At 42.4% G+C, this 23,199-nt stretch overlaps 1 protein-coding gene across 16 annotated transcripts in view; it reads right to left on the bottom strand.

The window, feature by feature from the left end:
* Nucleotides 1-23,199, bottom strand: part of RPTOR (regulatory associated protein of MTOR complex 1) — a 315,148-nt gene that overhangs the window by 129,758 nt on the left and 162,191 nt on the right. For all 16 annotated transcript variants that reach the window (XR_014078516.1, XM_081575767.1, XM_081575768.1 and 13 more), the window contains one exon: nucleotides 209-268. Coding sequence is in view for 15 of the 16 variants with exons in the window: in XM_081575767.1 (XP_081431893.1) it covers nucleotides 209-268 (60 nt within the window). In the remaining variant the exon portion in view is untranslated. The remainder of the gene's footprint in view (nucleotides 1-208; nucleotides 269-23,199) is intronic.

Below are 23,199 nucleotides of genomic sequence, written 5' to 3'. Positions count from 1 at the left end.
AAAGGATTCCGCTTGTACTCTTTTCCTTTTAATATGGCCCAAATTTAGCTTGTCCTATGTAACAATCATAAACAAGGCCTCAATCAGAGAACAAAAAATACATGAAAGGAAAACATCTGGGCTGACAGGAAGTACTTCTGAGGACTGAGAATGAAAAATAGATTCCCCTTCACACCAGAAGCCACAATAGCTTAAACATCTGACTTACTTTTCTATCAAATCCAGTGTGACTCCAGGCACCAGACTAACGCATTTCTGCATGCAGAACCTGCAGAGAAAGAGAAGACAGTGAATCATAGCAATGGGATATGTAACGGGAGAATACAACAGTCCCAGAGAAAAAGCAAAGAGAGGAAGAGGGGCATGGGGATTGCCACAGTGAAAAGGTAAACCCAGATTTTCTTAATTCTGTCAGCTCTTAGGTTTATGAAGAAAATCTCCCTGCAGCCTCTCAAAGGGGCAGGAACACTGAGCTGCAACCGGAGGTCTTCAGTGGAAGAAGAGAAACAAGTCTGCAGGTGGTGGGGCAGATCCCTGCTGTGGGGGGCTGGGGGCAGGTCCTCATGAGAGTCACAGGACAGAAAGCTTCCCTCTAGATGATGGAACAGGCTCCACTTTTCCATTTTTTCTTCTTAAGCAAGTAAACCTGGAGAGAGTGATGGAAGGATCAGTGAACCACCCCCAGGCACACAAAAGAAATTTGTGGGAGAAGACAAACAAAAGTGAATTCAATTATATCATTTTAATTATCATAAAATCATAGGAGCTGCGAGACTTAACCTTTGTGGCAGAGCCATCCTGGAGGGCTGGGTGGGGTGGGGGTGGGAACTGGGATTGGGGGACTGGCCAGGCAACATCTAATTTGTGTGCACCAACAGGAGGTCGAAGACCATGTCTTCCTTCCTGTCAGGGCAATCGGCACATGGCAGGACAGAATCAATGGTCACGAAGAGTGAAAAAGCAACTTAGCATTGGTCACTGGAGAAATGTAAAACATTTAATTCACCTGCTTTAAAAATTAAGAACACATAATCCCCTCTATGAAAAGAGCAGCAGGCACACCCACAAAAAGCATTTCCGCATCACTAGATGGATGTGAGAAGGCAATGGCACCCCACTCCAGTACTCTTGCCTGGAAAATCCCATGGACGGGAGCCTGGTAGGCTGCAGTCCATGGGGTCGCTACGAGTCGGACACGACTGAGCGACTTCACTTTCACTTTTCACTCTCGTGCATTGGAGAAGGAAATGGCAACCCACTCCAGTGTTCTTGCCTGGAGAATCCCAGGGGCGGGGGAGCCTGGTGGGCTGCCATCTATGGGGCTGCACAGAGTTGGACACGACTGAAGCAACTTAGCAGCAGCAGCAGCAGATGGATGTGAGATATGGAGGAAGGTCGGAGAAAGCCAGTGTGCTCATGGGAGGGGATGAGTACAAGGACCAGGCCACATTCAGGGCACATGGAGTAAGAGGTGTACAGTGGATGGGTAAGGATGAGGGAGAAAGACAAGGAGACAGAAACCCAGAGGTCAGAAGACAACAGACAAGACCATGACGACAGCGCCTGGTGCGCAACTGGCTTCTGACATGTGGTCCTCCGGCTGGGATGGGGGAACCCTGAGCACCCAGCCCCACCAGGCTCATGGCCTCAGCGAGCAACACCTTGCTCAGCCACAGAGGAAGTTATATTCCTGGCTGTGGCTGAGCTGGCCGGTACTCTCAATTCACAGAGCAGCAGAAACAGGAATGAGACAGAGCCTGTCTGCCTCGGGCACAAGCGGCTGGGCTGCCCAGATACTCCACCGGGCCAGTCAGTCCATCCGGACAAATCCTCCTGTTTCCTTCCCGGTCGGAGAGCTCTGCCCGCCCGCTCCCACACATCACTGCAACCACCAACAGGCAGCTCTGACAGTGGCTCCATGTGAATCAGGATCTCTCCATGGATGGAAATGGTCTACAGGAAATGCACTTTCCAGTCCAATTCTGAGGCCTATGCAAACAGGACTGCTCTGTTGTTTTTTTCTCTGTAACGCGCTTACTGATTGGACCTCAGCATTCCTATAATGACAGAATAGTCCGTACTAGACTAATCCTTTTGTCAATAACAACAGTAAGCTCTGGATAAAATATAAAAAGCAACCACTTGAAAGCATCAGAGAGCAAACAAATACAGGCAGAAAGGGAAGGTACAACCCTTACAAGAAGAGTAACCACACAAGGTCCGCCTTAACCACTTTTTCCCACACGTGCTCCCCAATTCATAAAGCATCAGGGACACAGCTCAACCGGAAGGAGATCACAACCCCAGAGCTTCGGGGGAAGTCTTAGGAAGGAGGAGCCAAACACTGTGAGCAAGCTCTCCTGGGATCCCGGGCTGACCTGGGCACGGCACAGGCATGGGACCAGACCCCAAGGAGCCCCGGGCACGTAAGAGCTGAAGGGCACCGAGCAGAGGTTTCAATACCTGCTCATCAGTAGATGTGCACATAGACAGGGATAGTCAGTGCCACATTAAGGGGGATATGAACACCTGGGGCTTTCCACTGTGGGGTACGGCCTGAGTTACAACCACGGTTCAGGATACAGAGCCGCACCCTCCAGACTAGGAGCAAAGTCAAAGATGACCAGTCCTATAGCTGAGAGACCACAAGGTCAATTAAACCATCTACAAGAACAGCTAAACAAGAGGAAGTTAGCAGAATCCAGACTTTCTCAGTGTCTCATTCACAATGGAAAGTATTCTAACCCAAAATCAAGAGAAAAATAGTTAATAAAACTAGATTCACTGTTGACCACATTTTGGAATTAAGACTTTATAAAAATAACTTATTAACTGGGGAATAAGTATTATCATAAATCTGCTGGAAATATAAAGTTAAGAAGGAAATTAAAAATAGGGACACTATGCAACTTTAAAATATGCATGATATGGTATGAGCAGCATGGATGAACCAGTGACTGACAGTCCACAAAACTGTACATCAGCCAGTATTCATTCCCTTTGCACCAGAACTACATGAAGCAAAATCAGAGACAATAAAAATGGCTCCACAATTGCACAAAGCTGGATATTAGTAATTATAACAATAAACACAACAGCTGGCAGTCGTTTAGTGCTGACTACTTGGTGCTGGTTGCTGGAGCTCATCAACAGGCTCGGCCACTTTTGACTCCTCTCTGTCTGACTTGCCCTTTCCGAACTGCGGGGGACCTGACCACAGCACCTGACCACTGCTCACCACCTGCCTGCTGACCCTCCAGGTCAGGGTTTCTCAGTCGGGCACTAAGGACACTGGGGCCAGATCATTGTTTGCTGTGGAGGTGGCTGCCAGCAGCACCCCATCCCAATTGCGACAACCAAACAGGTCTCCTGACGCTGCCTAGTGTCCTTTACCTCCTTGAGGACATAGCCCCAGGCCAGGCCCCAGCATCCTTCACATTTTCCAGAATAGTCTCTCTGCTTCCTTTCTTGCCTGTGCTCCCTACTTCTCTCCTAGGCAGCCAGAGCGAGCCTTTTATGAGGAAATGTGGGGATAAATCATTTCATCTTGACCCTCCAGAGGCTTCTTGCCATGAAGGATGAAATGCAGGGAGCTTGCCTAGCCTCCCAAGGCCCTGCCCTGAGCTTCCAGTCACTGCTCTGACTTCACTTCCTCACTCTCACTCTGCTTATCCAGGTCATCACCCTGACACACTTTCTCCTCCTTCCACGTGCCAGGCACAGCCCCACCTCAGGGCCTTTGCACTGGTTGCTCCCTCTTGCTCCAGATAACTGGAAGGTTTACTCCTTTGTTTTACTCGGATCTCTTCTACCTTCACTGACCAGCCTAAGAAAACAGCACCTTCATTCTCTACTTGTGTACCGTGCTATTTAAAAACAGCATTTCTTGCTACCTTATTATATATTTGTGATTGCTTGTTTTTATCATAGAAGATAAGCTCAATGAGTACAAGGACTTCATTTTGTTCATTTTGTTTAGTGTGTCACCAGTACTTAGAAGGGTGCCCTAACATACAGTTTTGATACTCCATAAATGTGTCAACAAGTGAATATGGTATAAGATTGATTCCTAATATTTCATATATCTTTTTTTTCCTGTTGCTCTTGCAAGTGATTGGCTTCAAGATTTTTATGAAGAACAAATTAATGGATGCCAAAAAGAAAACTCCACTCTGTAAACTTTGTAAACTGTCATATAACTGCTGGATGCTATTGTTTCTGAGAATGGAAATATACTAAATTTTTTTCCAATTAGAAAAAATCCCATATATTTATCATAAAAATTAAAAGTATTGAAAATTACCCCCAAATCTAAGATAACTTTCATATTTACCTCTTACAGAAAACTGAACCATGCTGATTTATTTTGTGCAGGGATAAAACAAAATCAGTCTCTGGAATAGCCCAAACAATACAGACTATGGAAAAGTAGAGTCAGTCCTGCAGCCCAATCCCACTGCTGACTGCCCCTCTGCATCCAGACTGTGCCCAGCACACGTGTACAATCAATATCTACACTTGGGTTTTGTTCAGCTTTTGTTTCTTACCATAAGAGAATTTGCCATACACACTACAGCTTTCCCCTCACCCCCAGCATTTTCCAATGTTCAACAAAGTTGAAAGAATTTTAGAGTTAAGCTCCTGCATCCCACCACCTAGGCTTCACCATCAGCATTTAATTACATTTGCTTTATCACATTTCTGCTTCTCCATCCATCAGTGCATCTCATTTTTCATGAGACAGAGAAGGTGGTATACTTCCTTCCTTTTAAATTCTTCAGCACACAAACCAACGTTCAGTATTTGCTCATTATTTTTATCTTTTGATGTAAAATTACATCCAATGAAGTGCACACATCTTAACTGTTCATTCATTGGGTTTTGACAAATGCATGTGCCTGTGTACCTGAGCTCCCACAGGGACTATTACCAACATCCCAGGGAATTTTCTCTTGCCCTTTCTCAGCCAATTCCTACTTCCTCCCATTGCCCCCAGGGGCAAACACTGCTCTGATTTTTCCACTGATTTTTAGACTTCTAGGGTTTCATATGTAAGGACTCACTGAGTATGTACTTCTGTATAAGCCTCTTCCAGTCAGCATGGTGCTTTAGGTATTTACCCATGTTTTTGCTGGTTTCATGAATTTACTCTGTTCCCCTGCTGACTGGTATTCCATTATATGAAAAGACTGTAGTTTATACATGCTGTTCTTTAACTTGCCCTTGTATATCATGGACAATATAAAAGCTGATGCACAGAACATTAAGTTTCTCATGAACATGAGTGTGCTGTCCTCAAGATATATTTGTAGCAATGGAACTGCGTGATGAATGGGTACACCTGTTGAATGACCAGCCATTGTCTGATGGCTCTCCAGAGGCAAGTGTCATTTACTATCACATCAAAGCTGAATATATCCACTTTTTAACTTCTGGAAAATACTGGGTTTATCAACATAAAAGAAAAACAACCCTCTCTCCTACTAATAGGTGAGAAATGACACATCATTGGAATTGCTTTGATTATTATTGAGGTTAAATGCCAGCTAAAAATTTTTCTGGTTCTTTGTATTTTTCTTTGGCTTATGCCCTTCTTATTGATTTTAAAGTGTTTTATACATTAACAAAACTGATGGTCGCTTTGTTATATATTACACAATTTTCCCCCAATTCATAATTTTTTTGTTAAAGTTTTGTTTTCTTCGCCATACAAAACTTAGAATTAGTATTAAATAAAGCCTATCACTTCCTTTACAGCTTTTTAATTCTCCTAATAATTTTTCCAGTACTTTTGTGTTTTCTTTTTTGCATTTAAAACCTCAGTATATTTGGAATTTATTTTATCATGGTAAGAGGTAAGGATTAGAAAAATTTCAAATGGTTAGCCCTGTGTCCCAAAGAATATTAAGTAATTCACTCTTTTTCCAAATGATAAATTCTTAAATAGATTCTGTTTCTGGAACTGTACTCTGTTCCATTGACTCAAATGTCTGCTCTTTTTCTATCTGAACCTTCAAAATGTATTTTAATAACTAGTAGTTTTCTTTCACAAATCTTATTTTTTTAAAAAAATTTCTATGGGTATTCTCAAACATTTATCCTTCTACTTGACCTTTAAAATCACTTTATCTATATGTGTCAAGTTTATGGAGAATTTATATCCTTAATCTTCTGGCTCTCACCATGTAATAATAATGCAGTCAATTCCTTCATTTATTCAAACATCCTTTCATATTAATCAGTAAAGTTTTATGGAATTTTCTGTACAAATGTCCAATACACTCTTAGCTCGTTTATGTTGTGTCATCGTTACTGTTGCTACTGTGAATCAGATTTGTCTTCCTTCCCCAAATTTCCTTGCTATTTTTAATATATAAAAAGGGAAACAGTTTAAAGGAAATTGTGAAGTATACCATATATGAAGAGTATATAAGATACAGATGTGAATTTAAGGACTAATAAAGTAAATGTAAGCACCACCCAGATTAAGAAATAGCACAAAATCTAAAAGGTTTCATGTGTCCCCACCATGGTATCTGCTACCATCCCCTCCCCGGAGGTAGCCTGGACTTTTATGGTTTATGGTATTGATCTATGTTCACTTAGTAATCAGTCACTTTGCTGAATGTTCATCTTATTGCTAATAATTTTCCAATGGTTTTTATTGTGTAAAGTTAAAATTCAGACCAGACATAAATAATGCAAATTTACCTTCTCTTTAAATATGTATACTTTCACTTTGTTTTTGCACCTAATTATTATATTGACTAGCATTTCCAGAAGTTGTTAAATGAATCACACTTAGTATACATCCCCCCTCTTTGTTCTAATTACATTAATGAAACACAGTATTGAAGCATTAGTGCAGGATGATAGCTGCTAGTTGAGAATAAAATTTCTCTTATGTAAAGGAAGTATTCTTCTATTTTTATTATAAGGTTTTATCAAAATTCATTTTTAATTTTATCAAGTAACTGTTCTCCTCTCATTAAGATGATGAATTATATTAATAGGCGGTCTAACAGAAAGTCATCAGAGCAGTCCTGAAATGATTCTCACTTGGCCCAAGTTTTTTGTTCTCTTATTATAATGCAGGATGCCAAGTGCTAATATTTCATTTCGAATTCATCTGCACTGTGTGTCTATGTATTTGTGTGTGTGTGTATTAATATGTGCATGTGTATACACACTGCATTTGTCAGGTTTGGTACCTCAGTCATGGCAACTTTATGAGGAGAAAGAAAAAACTTATACTTATTGAAATATGGCTTATGTTTACACACTGCTTTGTTACCAAGTGTTCTAGTCCATATTTTAAGGATAGTTATCTGCATGTTGAATCTTCACCATTTTATTTTTCTTGCTTTTCATTATTTTTTTACTGCTTTCTGTCTCCTGTACTTCTACTTCTCACCAATTTTAAGGTCACAAACTTTAGAACTAAATTTGATTTCTTAAACTTTTTCTTTCTCTTTGCTGGTTCTCTTTGCATCTTGATGTAGTGTTTTGTCAATCTCAACATTCATTCATTTTTTTTTCAGAGACCATTTTTCTGTAACTTCATTGAGGATACAAAGCGCATGCTGTCTCCTTTCTGGAGCCCCCTTTGACCACAACTGAGTTTAGGCGGAGAAGGCAATGGCACCCCACTCCAGTACTCTTGCCTGGAAAATCCCATGGATGGAGGAGCCTGGTAGGCTGCAGTCCATGGGGTTGCTAAGAGTCGGACACGACTGAGTGACTTCACTTTTACTTTTCCCTTTCATGCATTGGAGAAGGAAATGGCAACCCACTCCAGTGTTCTTGCCTGGAGAATCCCAGGAACGGCGGAGCCTGGTGGGCTGCCATCTATGGGGTTGCACAGAGTCGGACACGACTGAGGTGACTTAGCAGTAGAGTTTAGGCTGATGAGGTGATTCAGGGCGGGGGCCGGTCACCAGAAAGACCAAACACTGGATAACAGATGGGAACTTCCAGCCACATGCTGACCTCCAACCTCTGACCTCAGGAGGGAAGGGGGCTAGAGACTGAGCTCTACAAAGAATCTTGAACAAAGGGATTCAGAGCTCCCCCAGGTGTGTGCTTTGTGGAGGCGGAGTGCCTTTTGCTCTCTCCCCCACGCAGGTGACCCTGTCCTCCAGCACTCCCTGTGCAGGTTCAGCTGGCACCTGGGTCAGAGCTGGGACAGCCAGGGCAGGAAAAGACCCGAGGGACCGGATCGCCACTGAGTGTTATTCAAGGTTTTTGATTTCAGTCCCCAAAGTGCTGCCCGCTTTCTGGAGTTCTCAGGCAGCTGTGTTCTGAGCAGAGGCTGTATTGAGCATGGCCATGTCCTTCTCAGGGGCTGGCACTGGGGTTTCCACGGACGGTGATGCCGAGGAAGTTTCACAGATCAGACTATTTTAACCAAGTCCTTCTGAATGTGAACGTGCACTGCCAGAGATGTCAGGCTTTTAAGGAGTTTTGGGAGACAGCCCAAAGTGGCAGTACATGATTAAAATAAGACAAGCAAGTTCCTTGACATTTCATTTAATCTAGCAAGTTAAAAAAACAAACAGAAAACCTACATGAAATAGTGTGTCAATTATCTGGTATTTGAAGCTAAATTTAAAAGTATGCCATGTGTTTTATTAGGAGAAAAAAAGTAGAAGAGACTTTTCTAATTTATAGCCTTTAAATAGCTATCACTTTTAAATGTACAGAACTCTCCTCAGGAGCTTCTAGGCCAGTAACCAGGACAAGACACAAATGAGGTTCAGGAGTCAGCCGTCTGAGCCGCTGTCAGCTTCAGAGGCAAGTCAGCTAAAGGGAAAACTAATTATTTCATTACAGAAACGCACACAACCACCTCATCTGAGTTTCCTGTCAAAGGAGGGAATGAGCTTACCCCATCTGTCTTGTTCCGAGGGCTAGAGCCTCAAGGATATCCCAGGGGTTCCTTAAGTACCTGCCCGGTGAAAGCAGAAAGAACTTTCGAGGAGAACTTTCGAGGGAACAGTGCTAACTCCACAAGGGTGCTTTCATTTTGGTTCAGAAGAGATGAAAAGGTCAAGACAATTGTAGTCATAAGAAAAAAGTCCTTTTAAAAATGCATATTTAAGTATTGGTGGGTAGATAGCATAATGTCTGTAATTTACTAAAAACAGCCATAAGTAACAATTGTAAGATTTGGGGTGACGAGTACAAGGGAGTTTGCTTTATTATTCTCTTCACTGTTCTGTAGAATGGTTGAAAATGGCCCTGTAATGAAAAGTAAGTGGAGAGAGAAAGAGAGGGTCAAAGCAGGTGATCCTATGTCTATGAGTCAATGTCAGGAAAACGTTCCAAGGAAAGATCTAATTTCTCAAAACTTGAGCAGTTTGTTTCTATTTTTGAAGAAAGTCAAGATGTAAAGAGCAGCTCCCAGCCCCTCCCAGCCCAGCTCATCTCCACGGTCATTAGCAATGAAGCCCCTGTACTGATTGGCAAAAGCAGAAAGCAACCCTCTCTCTTCAAAGGGCAGCTCTCTTCCACAGAGGTGATGCTCATGACCCCCAACCACAAACCACAGGAAAGACATAGCACACAACAAGCTTCCATACGTTTCTTCCAAACTTTCTGGGGCCTGTTTCCATGGAATTCACCGGGTAAAGTTAGAATTCTGCTTGTTCGGGACATCCTCACATGTTCCAGCCTCCTCAGCCTGATTCAGATCTTAAGGTGTAATTTTACCTGATAAGCTGAAAACAAAGACTGTATTTACGCTGCCTACAGACAAAGCCAAGGAGTGAACGCACACTAACCTAACTGGAGGGAGCTGGCAGTCAGGAAGGGGTGGCCACAGAGGACAGGAGTTTTGAATGGAACACAAAGAACCCCAATTCTCTCACTCAATGACCACACCCCACCATGAGCCCCGCTGCATAGTTCTGAGTTAGCAGGCATCTTCATGAACTGGCAGAGCTGAGGAAAGGTTGAGAAGCGGTGGCAGAGCCTGCCATCCCTTGGGAATGTGGTTCTCTAGTATTTATATTAATATAAAAGGAAAACAGGGCTGAATGACTGAAGGGAGTGTTTGCCAGTAAACACACCTGCTTACTCTCACACAGAGCAGCTGGGCCCTCATCTGTCCTTATCTAGGATGTAGGATGGCCCCACAGAAGACCCAGAAAGTTAAATTTATGTAAAAATTAAATGATTCTTTTAAATTAACGAGCCAACACCACTTAAGTTACACTCTTCCATCACATTTATTATTATCTTTTTCTTGCCGCCTGATGGGCTCTTTCTGTATTAAGAAGCTACGTCCTTGACTCCCAATCTTCTGTCTACATCCAAAAGTTCACTCTGGGGGTCAATTTACGCCTGTGTGCACAAGGATGAAGAAAACCGAGGTGAACAGAGGCCACCCCTACCCCAGTGATGAGGAGGGTGGTGCTGTAGCACCAAATTCTGTACCACCTATCATTCAAGTGACAACTTCAAAAGAGCTGACCCTATTTAAAAACACAGGCCCATGATACGCTGAGAGCAGCAGTGCTTGTGAGCTACACGGCAACCTGTGTGGATCACTTTAGAACCAGTCAGTCCCCATTACAGAGAACTGAAGCTGATGTCACTGCAGAACTCTGAAGTCTCGGCACGTCTGGTGGCCCCGAGCCAAGCCCTGATTCTTCTCCAGATATGAGGGAGAGGAGAAATCGGCTGGAAGGAATTTTAAGCAGAACTGGAGACCAAGATGAGCCATGCACTGTCACACTCCTTCCACCATCAAAAGATACAAACAAACCCCTCTAGCGCGGTACAGACGCTTTACTGGAATAACACAGACATTCATTTCTCTTCCTGCCTCTGTAACCAGCAGACGACTCCTTGCCCTGGAGAGCCAGGGGCTGGGTTGGAAATTCAGACAATGGTGTTGTGCATGCCTGGTCAGTTCAGACCCGGTCACTGGGCTCCCATCACGGGTGAGGCCATGCTCCAACCCAGGAGAGAACCCACACTTCTCAGCTGCAGCCCACTTCCCACCCACCAAGTGCATGGCAAAACCTATGTTTAAAAATGGCCACAGCAGAGCCTCTTTGGAATAAGCCCCAGGTGTTTTAAACCTGAAAGGTTCTTACTGTTAAAAAATTCTGCATTCTCTGACTCAGTCCCTAGGTTTAACTCCTAAATGATTTCTGGGAGGAGAACACAACATGGAAAAGAGGCAACAGGTTTGGTATTTTAGGACAGAAGCTATGAGCTGAGCTGAGATTATGTGATGAGAGAAGATGTCTGGGCAACCCTGAGCAACCCCCCTTCCACATCCCTCCAATCTCAGTCTGCCCAGCAGCGTCTCCAGGGATTCAAGTAAGTTTAAGATCAGGACAAAGTCATTAATGAAGTAACTTCTGTGGTCAGACAGCTTATACATTGGCTATTATTATTACTATTCCTACTTCATGTGGGAGAAAGCTGAGGACCAGAAGGTTCTGAAATCACCCAGTGGCAAGGCCAAGTATACAGACATGTGCCATAGTGTTTCCACGGGGGCTAAGGCCCCCAAACTCCCAAATAATGTACCTTGCACTCCTCCTGACAATTCAATGCATCGTCTCAAACTCGACTGGGGAAAAAAGAAAGAAAAGAGGGAACAAGTGTAAGATGAAAACTTATAAAGAGAGAGACTCCTTCAGCTATGCAGGGAAGGCCACAGGTGGAGTGGGAGCCACCAGGTAGGGTGAGTGGTCCAGCCATCAGCTCTGGAGAGAACTGACTGAAGTGCCTGTACATCCCTGTATAACAGGTAAAATACAGGCAACAGAGAAGTAGCTTAAACAGCAAACAAATGAGAGGTGTGCACATCTCAGGTTTGATTTTAGTTCAACCTGTGCTCATTAATAAAGGCCAACAGCCTTGCAGGAATAACCTATTTGTACTCGTGGGTTCTGGTTTAGGTGTTAGGTCAGTGGCTGTGGGAGGGTAACGTTCAGCCTCTGGACTCCCAATTGTTTCCTCTCTGAAAGATATCTACCTTCTAGTCTACAAAAGTTTGCCTATTAAAAATAAGAGGAACATTAAAAAAGCAACTAACTTAAAGCCAACATCCATTTCCTAAGTGATAAATCTTCCCCTGAAAAGAGCATCTGATCCTCAGCTCCTCTGCCCTGCACTTCCTTAACACAGTTCATGCCTGTGTGGCCTTCCCTTTCTCAAGGTAGCCTCGTGCCTTCTGTCTGTTACTCCAGCGGTTCTAGAACTGCCCTGGGTGACCGAGGACTTCTTAACTAACTTCAAGGCCTCTCCCAATCCTCAATCCTGAATGGTCGCCGGAGGGTGTGGGGGTCTGGCTGCCCTCTCCCCTCACTCCCTCTGGCCAACTGTCTTGCTACATTTGGACTTGAAGAACCCAGCGCATCCTCTATGAGCAACCTCAACTGCACTGAAACCTGGGTGATGAACCCCAGTGAAACAACTCCTTCAGGAGGACTTTGTCTCATCTCACACAACTGTGTAAGCCTCCTGAGACTAAAAAACAAAGTGACAACAACTGACCCTCCCCGGGTCAGCAAGGACCCCACCCTCCCACCTGACCGAGTCCAGCTCTACTCTCTTCCTTCCCTCAGATCTCCTCTACCTGGAAAGCCTCCATCCCACTCCACCCCCGCCTCCCCCTTTTTTTTTCAGTAGGAAGAAGGCATCAGAAGGCCCTGAAAAGCCCTTATGAGTCATGTCTGCAACCCTGCTGTCCTTCACCTGGGCAATGGGTAGGGCTAGGGAGAGGCTAGCTGGGAACGCCCAGGTGTCCTGAGTTTGCCCACACCCACTTGAGGGCCACTGCTATGGCCACCTCCAGGTCTTGCCCACCCTGGGAATGCCCTGTTGGGTGTGGGTCTGTGCCTCCAGATGCCCATTTCCAGCAGCACCCAAGGAACTCTGTTACTGATCCACATACATGTCTCCCGAATCAGCCATCGTGCTCCTGCAGGGGAGAGATTAACCTGTCTCACTGGCTTTGGAGATGGGACCCTGGACCTGGCACCACACCCCTGAAACAAGGTCCTATGGAACAGTCCACCTTCCAGCTGCAATCCACGGCTCCATACTCCACTGCTTCAGTCACCCATCTTCCCTCAGTCCTCAGGGTCCCCGACACATGGGATACTCTGCTACCACAGAGCCCAGCAATGACCATCAACCCAGGTGCCGCCTCCTCCTCCTCCTTTGAGTCAGACTTTATGACCCCTGCTCCCCAGGAAGATGCTGGCTGCCTCCACAGTGAGCAGAGGAGTCTCATCCTCCTCTCCACCCCTAAGAGGTGGAGAGGAGGTGTGTCTCTTTAGCAGATGGGGACTTGGGTCTCACAAATCTTTATAATTTAAGTACTTCTAAGGCTGACCGAACAGAATACAGCTTCAAAACAGGTTATTTCCACAGATCCATTCAATCTCAGGATAAGCAAACAAGCTGTTCTGATGACCTTGGTGACAACAATTAATACTTGAGAGAGATTTAATGCCCAGTCTCAGCACCATAACGTGGCCTCCGCATCCAGTTTAAACATTCAGAGTGAAGCGTGTGGACATTAGGGAATAAATGACAAGAAGCTAAAAATACAAAGAAGAAGCTGACATCTCATGGCTTCATTTATACCATGTTAGACACTGATGGGCTTCCCAGGTAGTGCAGTGGTAAAGAATCTGTCTGCAATGCAGGAGACCTGGTTTCAATCCCTCGGTTGAGAAGATCCCCTGGAGAAGAGAATGGCAATCCACTCCAATATTCTTGCCTGGAGAATTCCTTGGACGGAGGAGTCTGGTGGGCTACAGTCCATGGGGTCGCAAGGAGTCGGACACGACTAAGTGACTAACAAGCGCACACACAGACAATGATGGGGTCACTATGCTACCATCTGCAGGGGTTTTACATGGTCACACGGTTCTGCTTCAAAAACATGATGCTATTTAAGAGGGACCATCAATTTCATCTCAGCACAAGTAAAATGAGAATGAAATCGGTTCATGTAATATGCTGCCTAGTTCAGCACCAAGGGGTAGCTTTTTTTATTTCCATAAGGGTCATGAAGGTGTGCTGTTAAGTATGTAGCTGTATACATTAGCCATCTTTGAAGCAACGGGATTTAATGTTACTAATTTTGCATCCTTAGGCACACAAATCAGATAAGTCAAAGTACCCAGAAGTTTAATAAGAAGATACAAATAAGCAAATAAATAGTTAACAAGTAATTGTTTTATAAAAATTCAGTTGCTCTGCAGGTATGGTTTCAAACAGGGATTAAAACTAATTTGGAACATAGTGATGATGGTATCAAAGCAGCAGAGGACAAATGACTTTGTTCCCATTGGCTGCTGATCATCAGGAGGACCAGGAGGGAGGGAAGCTAGAGGGGGTGGAATGCTATTTTATGAGCATCATTTCACCCAAAGTTGATTTCCTGGAATTATTTTAATAACTCGGTGGCTGTAAGAGCCCCACTGTGAGCTGAAATGCATATAATCCTTATTCTCTCCTGAACACTGCTGTTAAGTTAAAAGAATATTCTGTTCATACTTGCTCCACGCAAGTCTTCCACACACATTACATACTGATGTGTTCAAACTCTCACAAAAGACTCTCAGACTCACTGAACTGCCTAATGAGATCCGTTTGAGATAACACATTCCACATACTCTTGTTAGGTAAACATTGGAGAAGAAGGGAGAATATGAGGCACTATGGATGTGAGAGTTGGACCATAAAGAAAGCTGAGCACCAAAGAATTCATGCTTTTGAACTGTGGTGTTGGAGATATTGAGAGTCCCTTGGACTGCAAGGAGATCAAACCAGTCAATCCTAAAGGAAATCAGTCCTAAATATTCATTGGAAGGACTGATGCTGAAGCTAAAGCTCCAGTACTTTGGCCACCTGATGTGAAGAACTGATTCGCTGGAAAAGACCCTGATGCTGGGAAAGATTGAAAGCAGGAGAAGGGGATGACAGAGGATAAAATGGTTGGATGGCATGGACGACAGAGGATAAGATGGTTGGATGGCATCACCAACTCGATGGACATGAGTTTGAGCAAGCTCCGGGAGTTGGTAATGGACAGGGAAGCCTGGCGTGCTGCAGTCCATGGGGTCGCAAAGAGTTGGACACGACTGAGCAACTGAACTGAACTGAACTAAGCCCCAACATGAACAAAAATAAAAAGGCAACTTGCCCTTCAAAGAAAAGTTTACTTAATACTTTTCCTTAGGGAAGTAAGATGATTTTCAAAAGGCCCTATGTGCCTAAAATTTTTTTAAAAGATTTTTTTTTATGTGGACCATTTTTAAAATTCTTTATTAAATTTGTTACAATATTGCTTCTATGTTTTGGTTTTTTGGCTCCGAAGCATATGGGATCTTAGCTCCCCCACCAGGGATCAAGCCTGCACCCCCTGTATTGCAAGGAAAAGTCTCAATCACTGGACCACAAGGGAAGTCCCCTAAAACTTGGTCAAATTTGTCAGTATTTAGACAGTAACTCTGCATACATTATTTCTTAGCTTTTTACCACTATTGATTACATTGAGCCTTGGGACAACATTTTAACACTGACATCTGATATTTAAAAGAAAGAAAAGGAGACATGATTTTAAAATCCTGGTATCTTGCAACGGGTGGTCTTCCTAGTCCGATTCATATATGTGAACTTTCTAAGATGTCAGATGTCCAGAAGGCTGTTCACAGTTCCGTATCAGTGGAACAAATCATCACTGGGTGTACACCTCTTTTGTATTGCTGTTTTCTCCCCTACTTCCCCAACCTGTCTCAAACCCCACAGGCACCCACCCACATCTATTTAATGTATGCCCTTCCATATTTTAAGTATATGTGCAAACTTGCAAACTTATTTATACTATATTGGTGTTTACAAAAAAAGAATTGTATTTTTTATTTTTCACCCAATATTATGCATTTAAAAACATTTAAATCAACTTCAATGAGGTGCAATTTACATACAGTAAAATGCACCCATTTCAGATTATAATTTGAAGCATTTGACAAATGTATGTTTGTGCAACTAACCACTCCCATCCCCTCACAGGACATTTCCATCACCCTAAAGCGCTGTCCAGCCCATCCTTTGTCTCTCTCCAGCAAGCCCAGATCTGCTTTCTCTCACTACAGTTCACCCTGAGAACATCACAAAATAATAAACTATGTACTCTTTTGGGCTTATCTTCTTTTAAGCAGTAACTTATTCACGTTATATTGAGAGCATGTTCTTTATTGGCAAGCAGTAACACACTAAGTGTATGTCCTTAAATTGGCCCGTTCACCCATGGATGAACATCTCTCTGTGCTGTTTCTAGGTTTCGGATACCACGAACAAAACTCTGACTATTCATTGTACATCTTGGTGTGGGCACATGTTTTCATTCCTTCTGGGTAAATATATAGCAGAATTGGTGCACTGTATGCTTCCCTGGTGGCTCAGTGGTAAAGAATCCACCTGCCAAGCAGGAGACACGGGTTTCATCACTGGGTGGGGAAGATCCCTTTGAGCAGGAAATGGCAACCCACTCCAGTATTCTTGCCTGGGAAATCCCATGGACAGAGGAGCCTGATGGGCTACAGTCCATGGGGTTATAAGAGTCAGACACAGTGACTAAAACAACAATAATGCTATGTGTGTCTTTAAAGTTATTAAAAATGGCCATGCTGCTGCTGCCTCTGCTAAGTTGATTCAGTTGTGTCCGACTCTGTGGGACCCCATAGACGGCAGCCCACTAGGCTCCTCTGTCCCTGGGATTCTCCAGGCAAGAATACTGGAGTGGGTTGCCATTTCCTTCTCCAACGCATGAAAGTGGAGAGCGAAAGTGAAGTCGCTCAGTCATGTCCCACTCTTAGCGACCCCACGGACTGCAGCCTACCAGGCTCCTCCGTCCATGGGATTTTCCAGGCAAGAGTACTGGAGTGGGTTGCCATGGCTATACTATTTTCTAAAGTAGCTGTATTATTTGCATTCTAACAGCAATGTAAGAGCATTCCAGTTACTCCACATTCTTGCCAACACGCGGGCATCTTTCATGTGTCTATCTCTCTATCTTGCTGTTCATCTATCTTCTTTGTTAAGCATCTATTCAATCATTTGGCCACTTTTAAGTTGTCTTCTCATGGTTGAGTTTTTACAGTTCTTTATATATTCCAGATACAGGTCTCTCTCAAATACATGTACCGTAAATCTTTTCAACTAGTTTGTGGCTTGTCTTTTTATTTTCTCAATAGTGTCTATCAAAGTTTTTATTTTAATGAACCTCAATATATCAATTGTTCAATGATTTGTGCTATTTGTGGTTTGTGTAAGAACTCATGAACACTTTCTCCTATGTTTTCATTTGTAAGTTTTATAGTTGTTTTTTATATAGAAGATCAGAAATTAGCATTTCCAATAAACGTTAAAATCAGCTTATCAATTTCCAAAAAAAAAAAGTGATTTTTGACTGGGATATTGCACTGTATCTATAGAATTAACATTTGGATAGAATTAACATTGAGTCTTAAAATTTTAACATTAAATTTAATTCAACATTAAAATATTGAGTCTTCTACACCATAAGCATAGTATAATTATCCATTTATTTAGGTCTTTCTCTGTAATGTTTTATAGTTTTTGTGCACAGGTCTAGCATATGTGTTGTTACATTCATCCCCAAATATTCTAGAATTTCGATGTCATAGCTAATAGTATTTTTTTTTAATTTAAATTTCCAACTATTAGTTACTACTTTACAGAAATGCAGCTGATTTGGGGGTATTGATCTGATATCTTGGAACCTTGCTAAAATGCATTATTAGTTCCAGTGACTTTTCTGTAGACCTCATGATTTTCTTCTCTTTCTTTTTTCATTCATTCATTCATTTGGCTGCACTGGGTCTCAGATGTGGCATGCAGGATCTTCTATCTTTTGTTGTGGCATTCAAACTCTTAGTTGCAGCATGTGTGATGGTTCCCTGACCAGGGATTGAACTGGGGACCCTGTGCTGGGAGCACAGAGTTTTACTCACTGGACCACCAAGGAAGTCCCTCATGATCTTCTATGTAGATAATCATGTTGTCTGTGGAGAGATTTTTTTTCCTTCTTTGCCAGGCTGCATGCCATTTTATTCTTTTCTAGCTTACTGCACTGACTATGACTTCCAGTACAATGTTGAAAGAAATGGTGAGAGTGAACATTTTTGCCTTGTTTTCAGTCTTCTGGGGAAAGTGTTTAGTCTTTCGCCATTTCAACTATAATGTTAACTGTAAGTTTTTCTTAGATGCCTTTTATGAGCTTGAGAATGTTCTCTTCTATTTGCAGTTTGCTGAATCAGTTTGTCATGAAACCAGTGCCAAATTCTGTCAAATACTTTTTATGCATATATTAAAATAACCAAATAGGTTTTTCCCTTTATTCTGCTAATGTAATGGACTATGTTGATTGATTTTCACATTAAGCCTTGCATTCCTGAGATAAGCCTTACTTGGTCATAATACTTTATCCTCTCTCTATACTGTTGGGCTTCATTTGCTAACATTTTGTTAAGAACTCTTAAGCCTATTGGGACTTTTCCTGGTGGTCCACGGTTAAAACTCCAGACTTCCATTGCAGGGGGCACAGGTTTGATACCTGATCAGAGAACTAAGAATCTCCATCCTGTGAGGCACAGCTAAAAATTTTTTTAATAAATGTTTTTTATACTTGGGTTCATGAGGGATCTTGTCCTGCAGATTCTTTTTTTCCTCTTCTTGCAGAGTCTCTGACTTTAATTTTCAGGATAAAGTTAGCCTCTTAGAATGGGATGGGAAATGTTCCCCCTTCCTCTTATTTTCTGAAAGAGTTTGTATAAGGATTGGCATCATTTCTTTCTTAAATGTCCCCTAGAATTCATCAGCAAAGATATCTGGGCTTGGAATTTTTCTTTGTGAGGGAAAAACTAGGGAGTTCAATTTCTTTATGAGATATAAACTATCCAGATTTTCTTTCTCTTCTGTGTTGGTTTTGTTAATCTGTGTCTTTCACGAAATTCAGCCATTTCACCTAAGACATAGAATTTATTAGCACAAAATCCTTCATACTTAAAGGATTCTATTACTATCCTTTTAATACCTGTTGGATCTGTAGTGACACTCTCTGATTTCTGAAACAGGCAATTTATAGCTTTTGTTTTTCCTGACTATTCTAGTTACAGTTTAACATTTTTGTTGAACTTTTCAAAAACTATCATCTATTTTCATGGGTTTTGCACATTTCTCTGGTGTATCTTTTATTTTGTTTACTTTTACTGTTTTCTTATTTCCTTTCTTCTACTTAGTTAGGGTTTGATGTGATTCTCTTTTTCTGGTCTTACAGAGAAAGCTTAGACTGTAAATTTTAGACTTTTCTAATTAAAATCTGTTAACATCATTACAATTTTGAGATTATTTTTGGTGCATGTAAACCTAGTTCAGTAATTTTACCTATTGCAAACATGATATTTTGCCCATGATCCATAAACACTCTCAGTTATTTCACAAACAGTGCAATGCGAAAGGTTATAGCACACACCTTGATGTGGGGTTTTCTAAGAGTTTCTATATACTACTAAGAAAGAAAAGTGCCGCCAACTGAACAGGCATGTTATTTATCAAAAGATGGTGCTATATCTCAGGTATGTTCAGATGTGAAAATGTACATCCTAGAACTGATGAAATATGACCCACTCTGCACATAGATAATTATAAACATTGTATCTTATCTTACTGATGCCAGGACTTCTAATACTGAAGTACCACCAGAGAGAACCCTTGCCTGATTCCCAGTGTCAAAGAGAGCACATCTCAAGTTTCTTCACTAAGCAATATTTGCTGGAGAGCCCTGTACAACCGTTACCAAGTAAATGCCCATGACTCAACTTAAACATGCTGGATTAAACATGCACATGGATCTCAAGAAAAAGAGTAAGACAAGGACAAAGAGAGAAAATTATTGTAAATGGGAGAAGCCAGTCATCACATAGATCATCTGGAGTGTCAGTGCTGGGGTCAGGACAGGGTTTGAATCCTGGCTCTATTAGTTACGACCACGCAGCCTTAATTCCCTCCTCTTGAAAGTACGACTGAAGGTAGGCCATGCCACACAGGCTTGTTGCAGAGGCTGAATAAGTTATTTCATTTAACGGTACAGCATAATGTTCAACAAGTGTGAACTACTTTTATTACCATAATTTAAAATTTCAACCAAGAGTTGGGCAATTTGTAGCGACTAAGCAGAGAGACTGGAAGCCCTAAACCTCCAAGGGGAAAACCCCAAAAGAAGCACCCTCATAATGGGGAATCTCCGAAAGAATGAGAACTGAGGTACCAGACTCGCTTGAAGGAGGAGCTAAGGATGAGAGTGCTGGTCCAGAATTTGTATGAAGAGCAGTAGACCCTAGGACTGCTCCTCCTGACTGGGAGACTTCTGGAGAAACTACCCAGAGGGGCTCTGGACGTGGAGACACTATGAACAGCTCAGGGCTGCCTTCATCTTTAGGACTGCCTTTCTTCATATTCCCGTTTGTTTACTGCATTTTCCCCCAGGGTCTTTACAGTGAACATCTGATTTTCCTTTTATTTTTTATCTTCGTTTTCTGAGTAAACGTATTCAATCCTAGCTTGCTTTGGCTACATCTCACAGACATGAAAAGTTGTGAGCACACTGTCATTCAGCTTTGAATATTTCATAAATTTTTAAAAAGTATTTCCTCTTTAAGGATTTTTTTTTAAGAATAAGATTTTTAGTTTTCAGACATTTTAAAGGGGCTTCCCTGGTGGCTCAGATGGTAAAGAATCTGTCTGTGATGCAGGGAGACCAGGTTTGATCCCTGGGTCGGGAAGATCCCTTGGAGAAGTGAATGGCTATCCACTCCAGTATTCTTGCCTGGAGAATTCCATGGACAGAGGAGCCTGGTGGTCTACAGTCACTATGGTCGCAGAGTCAGACACGACCGAATGACTAACACTTTCGCTTTCTTTTCATTATCACACTCCAACTCTATTCTATGGTGGTCTGAGAATAGATTTTACATGGTATCAATTCTTTGGGATCTGTATTACAGCTTTCTTTGGAGTCTGGTACACAGTTTTTGTTTGTGAATGGTCCACCTATGCTCAAAAATAATGTGTATTCTCTGCTTGTTGGGTATACGGTCCTATATGCCTCCATTAGACTTAATTAATCCTGCTATTAAAAAAATCTAAACTATTTTTCTTACTTTTTATGTACTTAGTCTCAGCACCTACATTCCTGGTTTATCCACTTCTACCCAGAGTCTTTTTGGTTCCCATCTTACATTTTTCAAGGCCATAATGTTTGATGCATATAGAACCACTATCAGAGTATCTTCTTGATTGTCTACTCTTTTTATCGCAATAAAACATTTTTCTTTGTCCTTTCAATATTTTTTTAATCTCAGATTCTTCTTTGATGCAGATTAAAATTGTTCCTCCAGCTTTTTTTTTTTTTGGTTTTTATTTCTCCTCTTTCATCCTTTGATTTTCAACCTCTAAAATATTTTGTTTTAAACACAAATCCTGTGATACATGCTGTATCATGATAATTTTTATGCAACATGAAAATCACTGTCCTTTGAGAAGTGAATTCAACTCACTAACAACTAACTAATCACTTTCATTTCAAACCTTATTTCAGACATCTTACTTCACATTTTCTGTTTACCTTGCTTTTCTTTTTCTACCTTCATTTGGAGAGAAGAAATTCTCTCTCCTCATGCGAACACAACACATTCTATTTTCATTCTTTTGGTGGTTATCCCTAACACAGTGAGACCTAAACCTATACTTAATTTTCATGATCAGTATCTCCCTTTGCCAACAAAAGTCCGTCTAGTCAAGGCTATGGTTTTTCCAGTGGTCATGTATGGATGTGAGAGTTGGACGGTGAAGAAAGCTGAGCACCACAGAACTGATGCTTTTGAACTGTGGTGTTGGAGAAGACTCTTGAGAGTCCCTTGGACTGCAAGGAGATCCAATCAATCCATCCTAAAGGAGATCAGTCCTGGGTGTTCATTGGAAGGACTGATGTTGAAGCTGAAACTCCAATACTTTGGCCACCTCATGTGAAGAATTGACTCATTGGAAAAGACCCTAATGCTGGGAAGGACTGGGGGCAGGAGGAGAAGGGGATGACAGAGGATGAGATGGTTGGATGGCATCACTGACTCGATGGACACGGGTTTGGGTGGACTCCGGGAGTTGGTGATGGACAGGGAGGCCTGGCGTGCTGCAATTCATGGGGTCGCAAAGAGTAGGACACGACTGAGTGACTGAATTGAACTGATCTCAGATATTCAAACTTTACTTCTATCTTTCTGGTCATTCATTCTTTCCATCTCTATCTCTTTGGAGGGAACTCCTCAACCTAGTCTTCCGGTTCTCTAATCTGCCCTTTAGTAATAATGCTACCTTTCAATCCACCCCCTAAATTCTTTACTTCATCAATTATATTTTTAATGACCCATATCTCCAACTAATCTTCCGTATTTCTTCTTCCTAGTTCCAACATTCTCTCCTATCACTTCAGGTATGTTTATTCTCACTCTGAATTATTTTTCTATGGTGTAGTGCTCTTGATTTTTATAGGCGTCGGTTTTCCTACAGAGAGGTAGAACACCTTGTTTCTCTCCTTCCCTCTGAGCTCCAGATATGGCAGGCAAGTTGCACCGTCCACGGCAATGAGGGAAACGACCACGTGCACACCTGAGGGCCCACCCTCGGCCTGCCCTCGCCTGCACCTTCTGGTCTTCACCCGCTCCACTCCCCACCCTCAACAGTATCAGCCATCCCCAAGGGCTCCACACTGTTTCTGACTCGTTGAGTGGACTCGCTGGAGGACCCATCAATCTTACTCTTCTCTGGCAGCCCGAGGACTGAGCTCAGGGGAGGGAGTGAGCAGCCTGTGCCATCCTGTCTGGTCCAATTTGTTTCTCAGCAGCATAAATCAGGTTTCTGCGTGTCAACTTTTTTTAAAAGGAGCTCTATTACAATACATTATGATATTCATCTTAATTGAGTGTATGTCAGAGACAGGAACAATGAGAGTACATCGTCTAGTTTGGGGAGAAAAAATATTTTCCTCAGAGCGGGCACACGACAAATTACATAACCTAAAGACTGGAAATTACCCTGAAGCTCTCCTGGGCTGTACACAGCAGGGCCAAATTACAGTTATGG

Source organism: Giraffa tippelskirchi, chromosome 3 (genome assembly GCF_054371585.1).
Source record: "Giraffa tippelskirchi isolate mGirTip1 chromosome 3, T2T-mGirTip1v1.2.pri, whole genome shotgun sequence".
NCBI lineage: Eukaryota > Metazoa > Chordata > Mammalia > Artiodactyla > Giraffidae > Giraffa > Giraffa tippelskirchi.
The sequence above is the reverse complement of the archived record's forward strand: the minus strand, read 5'-3'. Positions and strand labels throughout refer to the sequence as shown.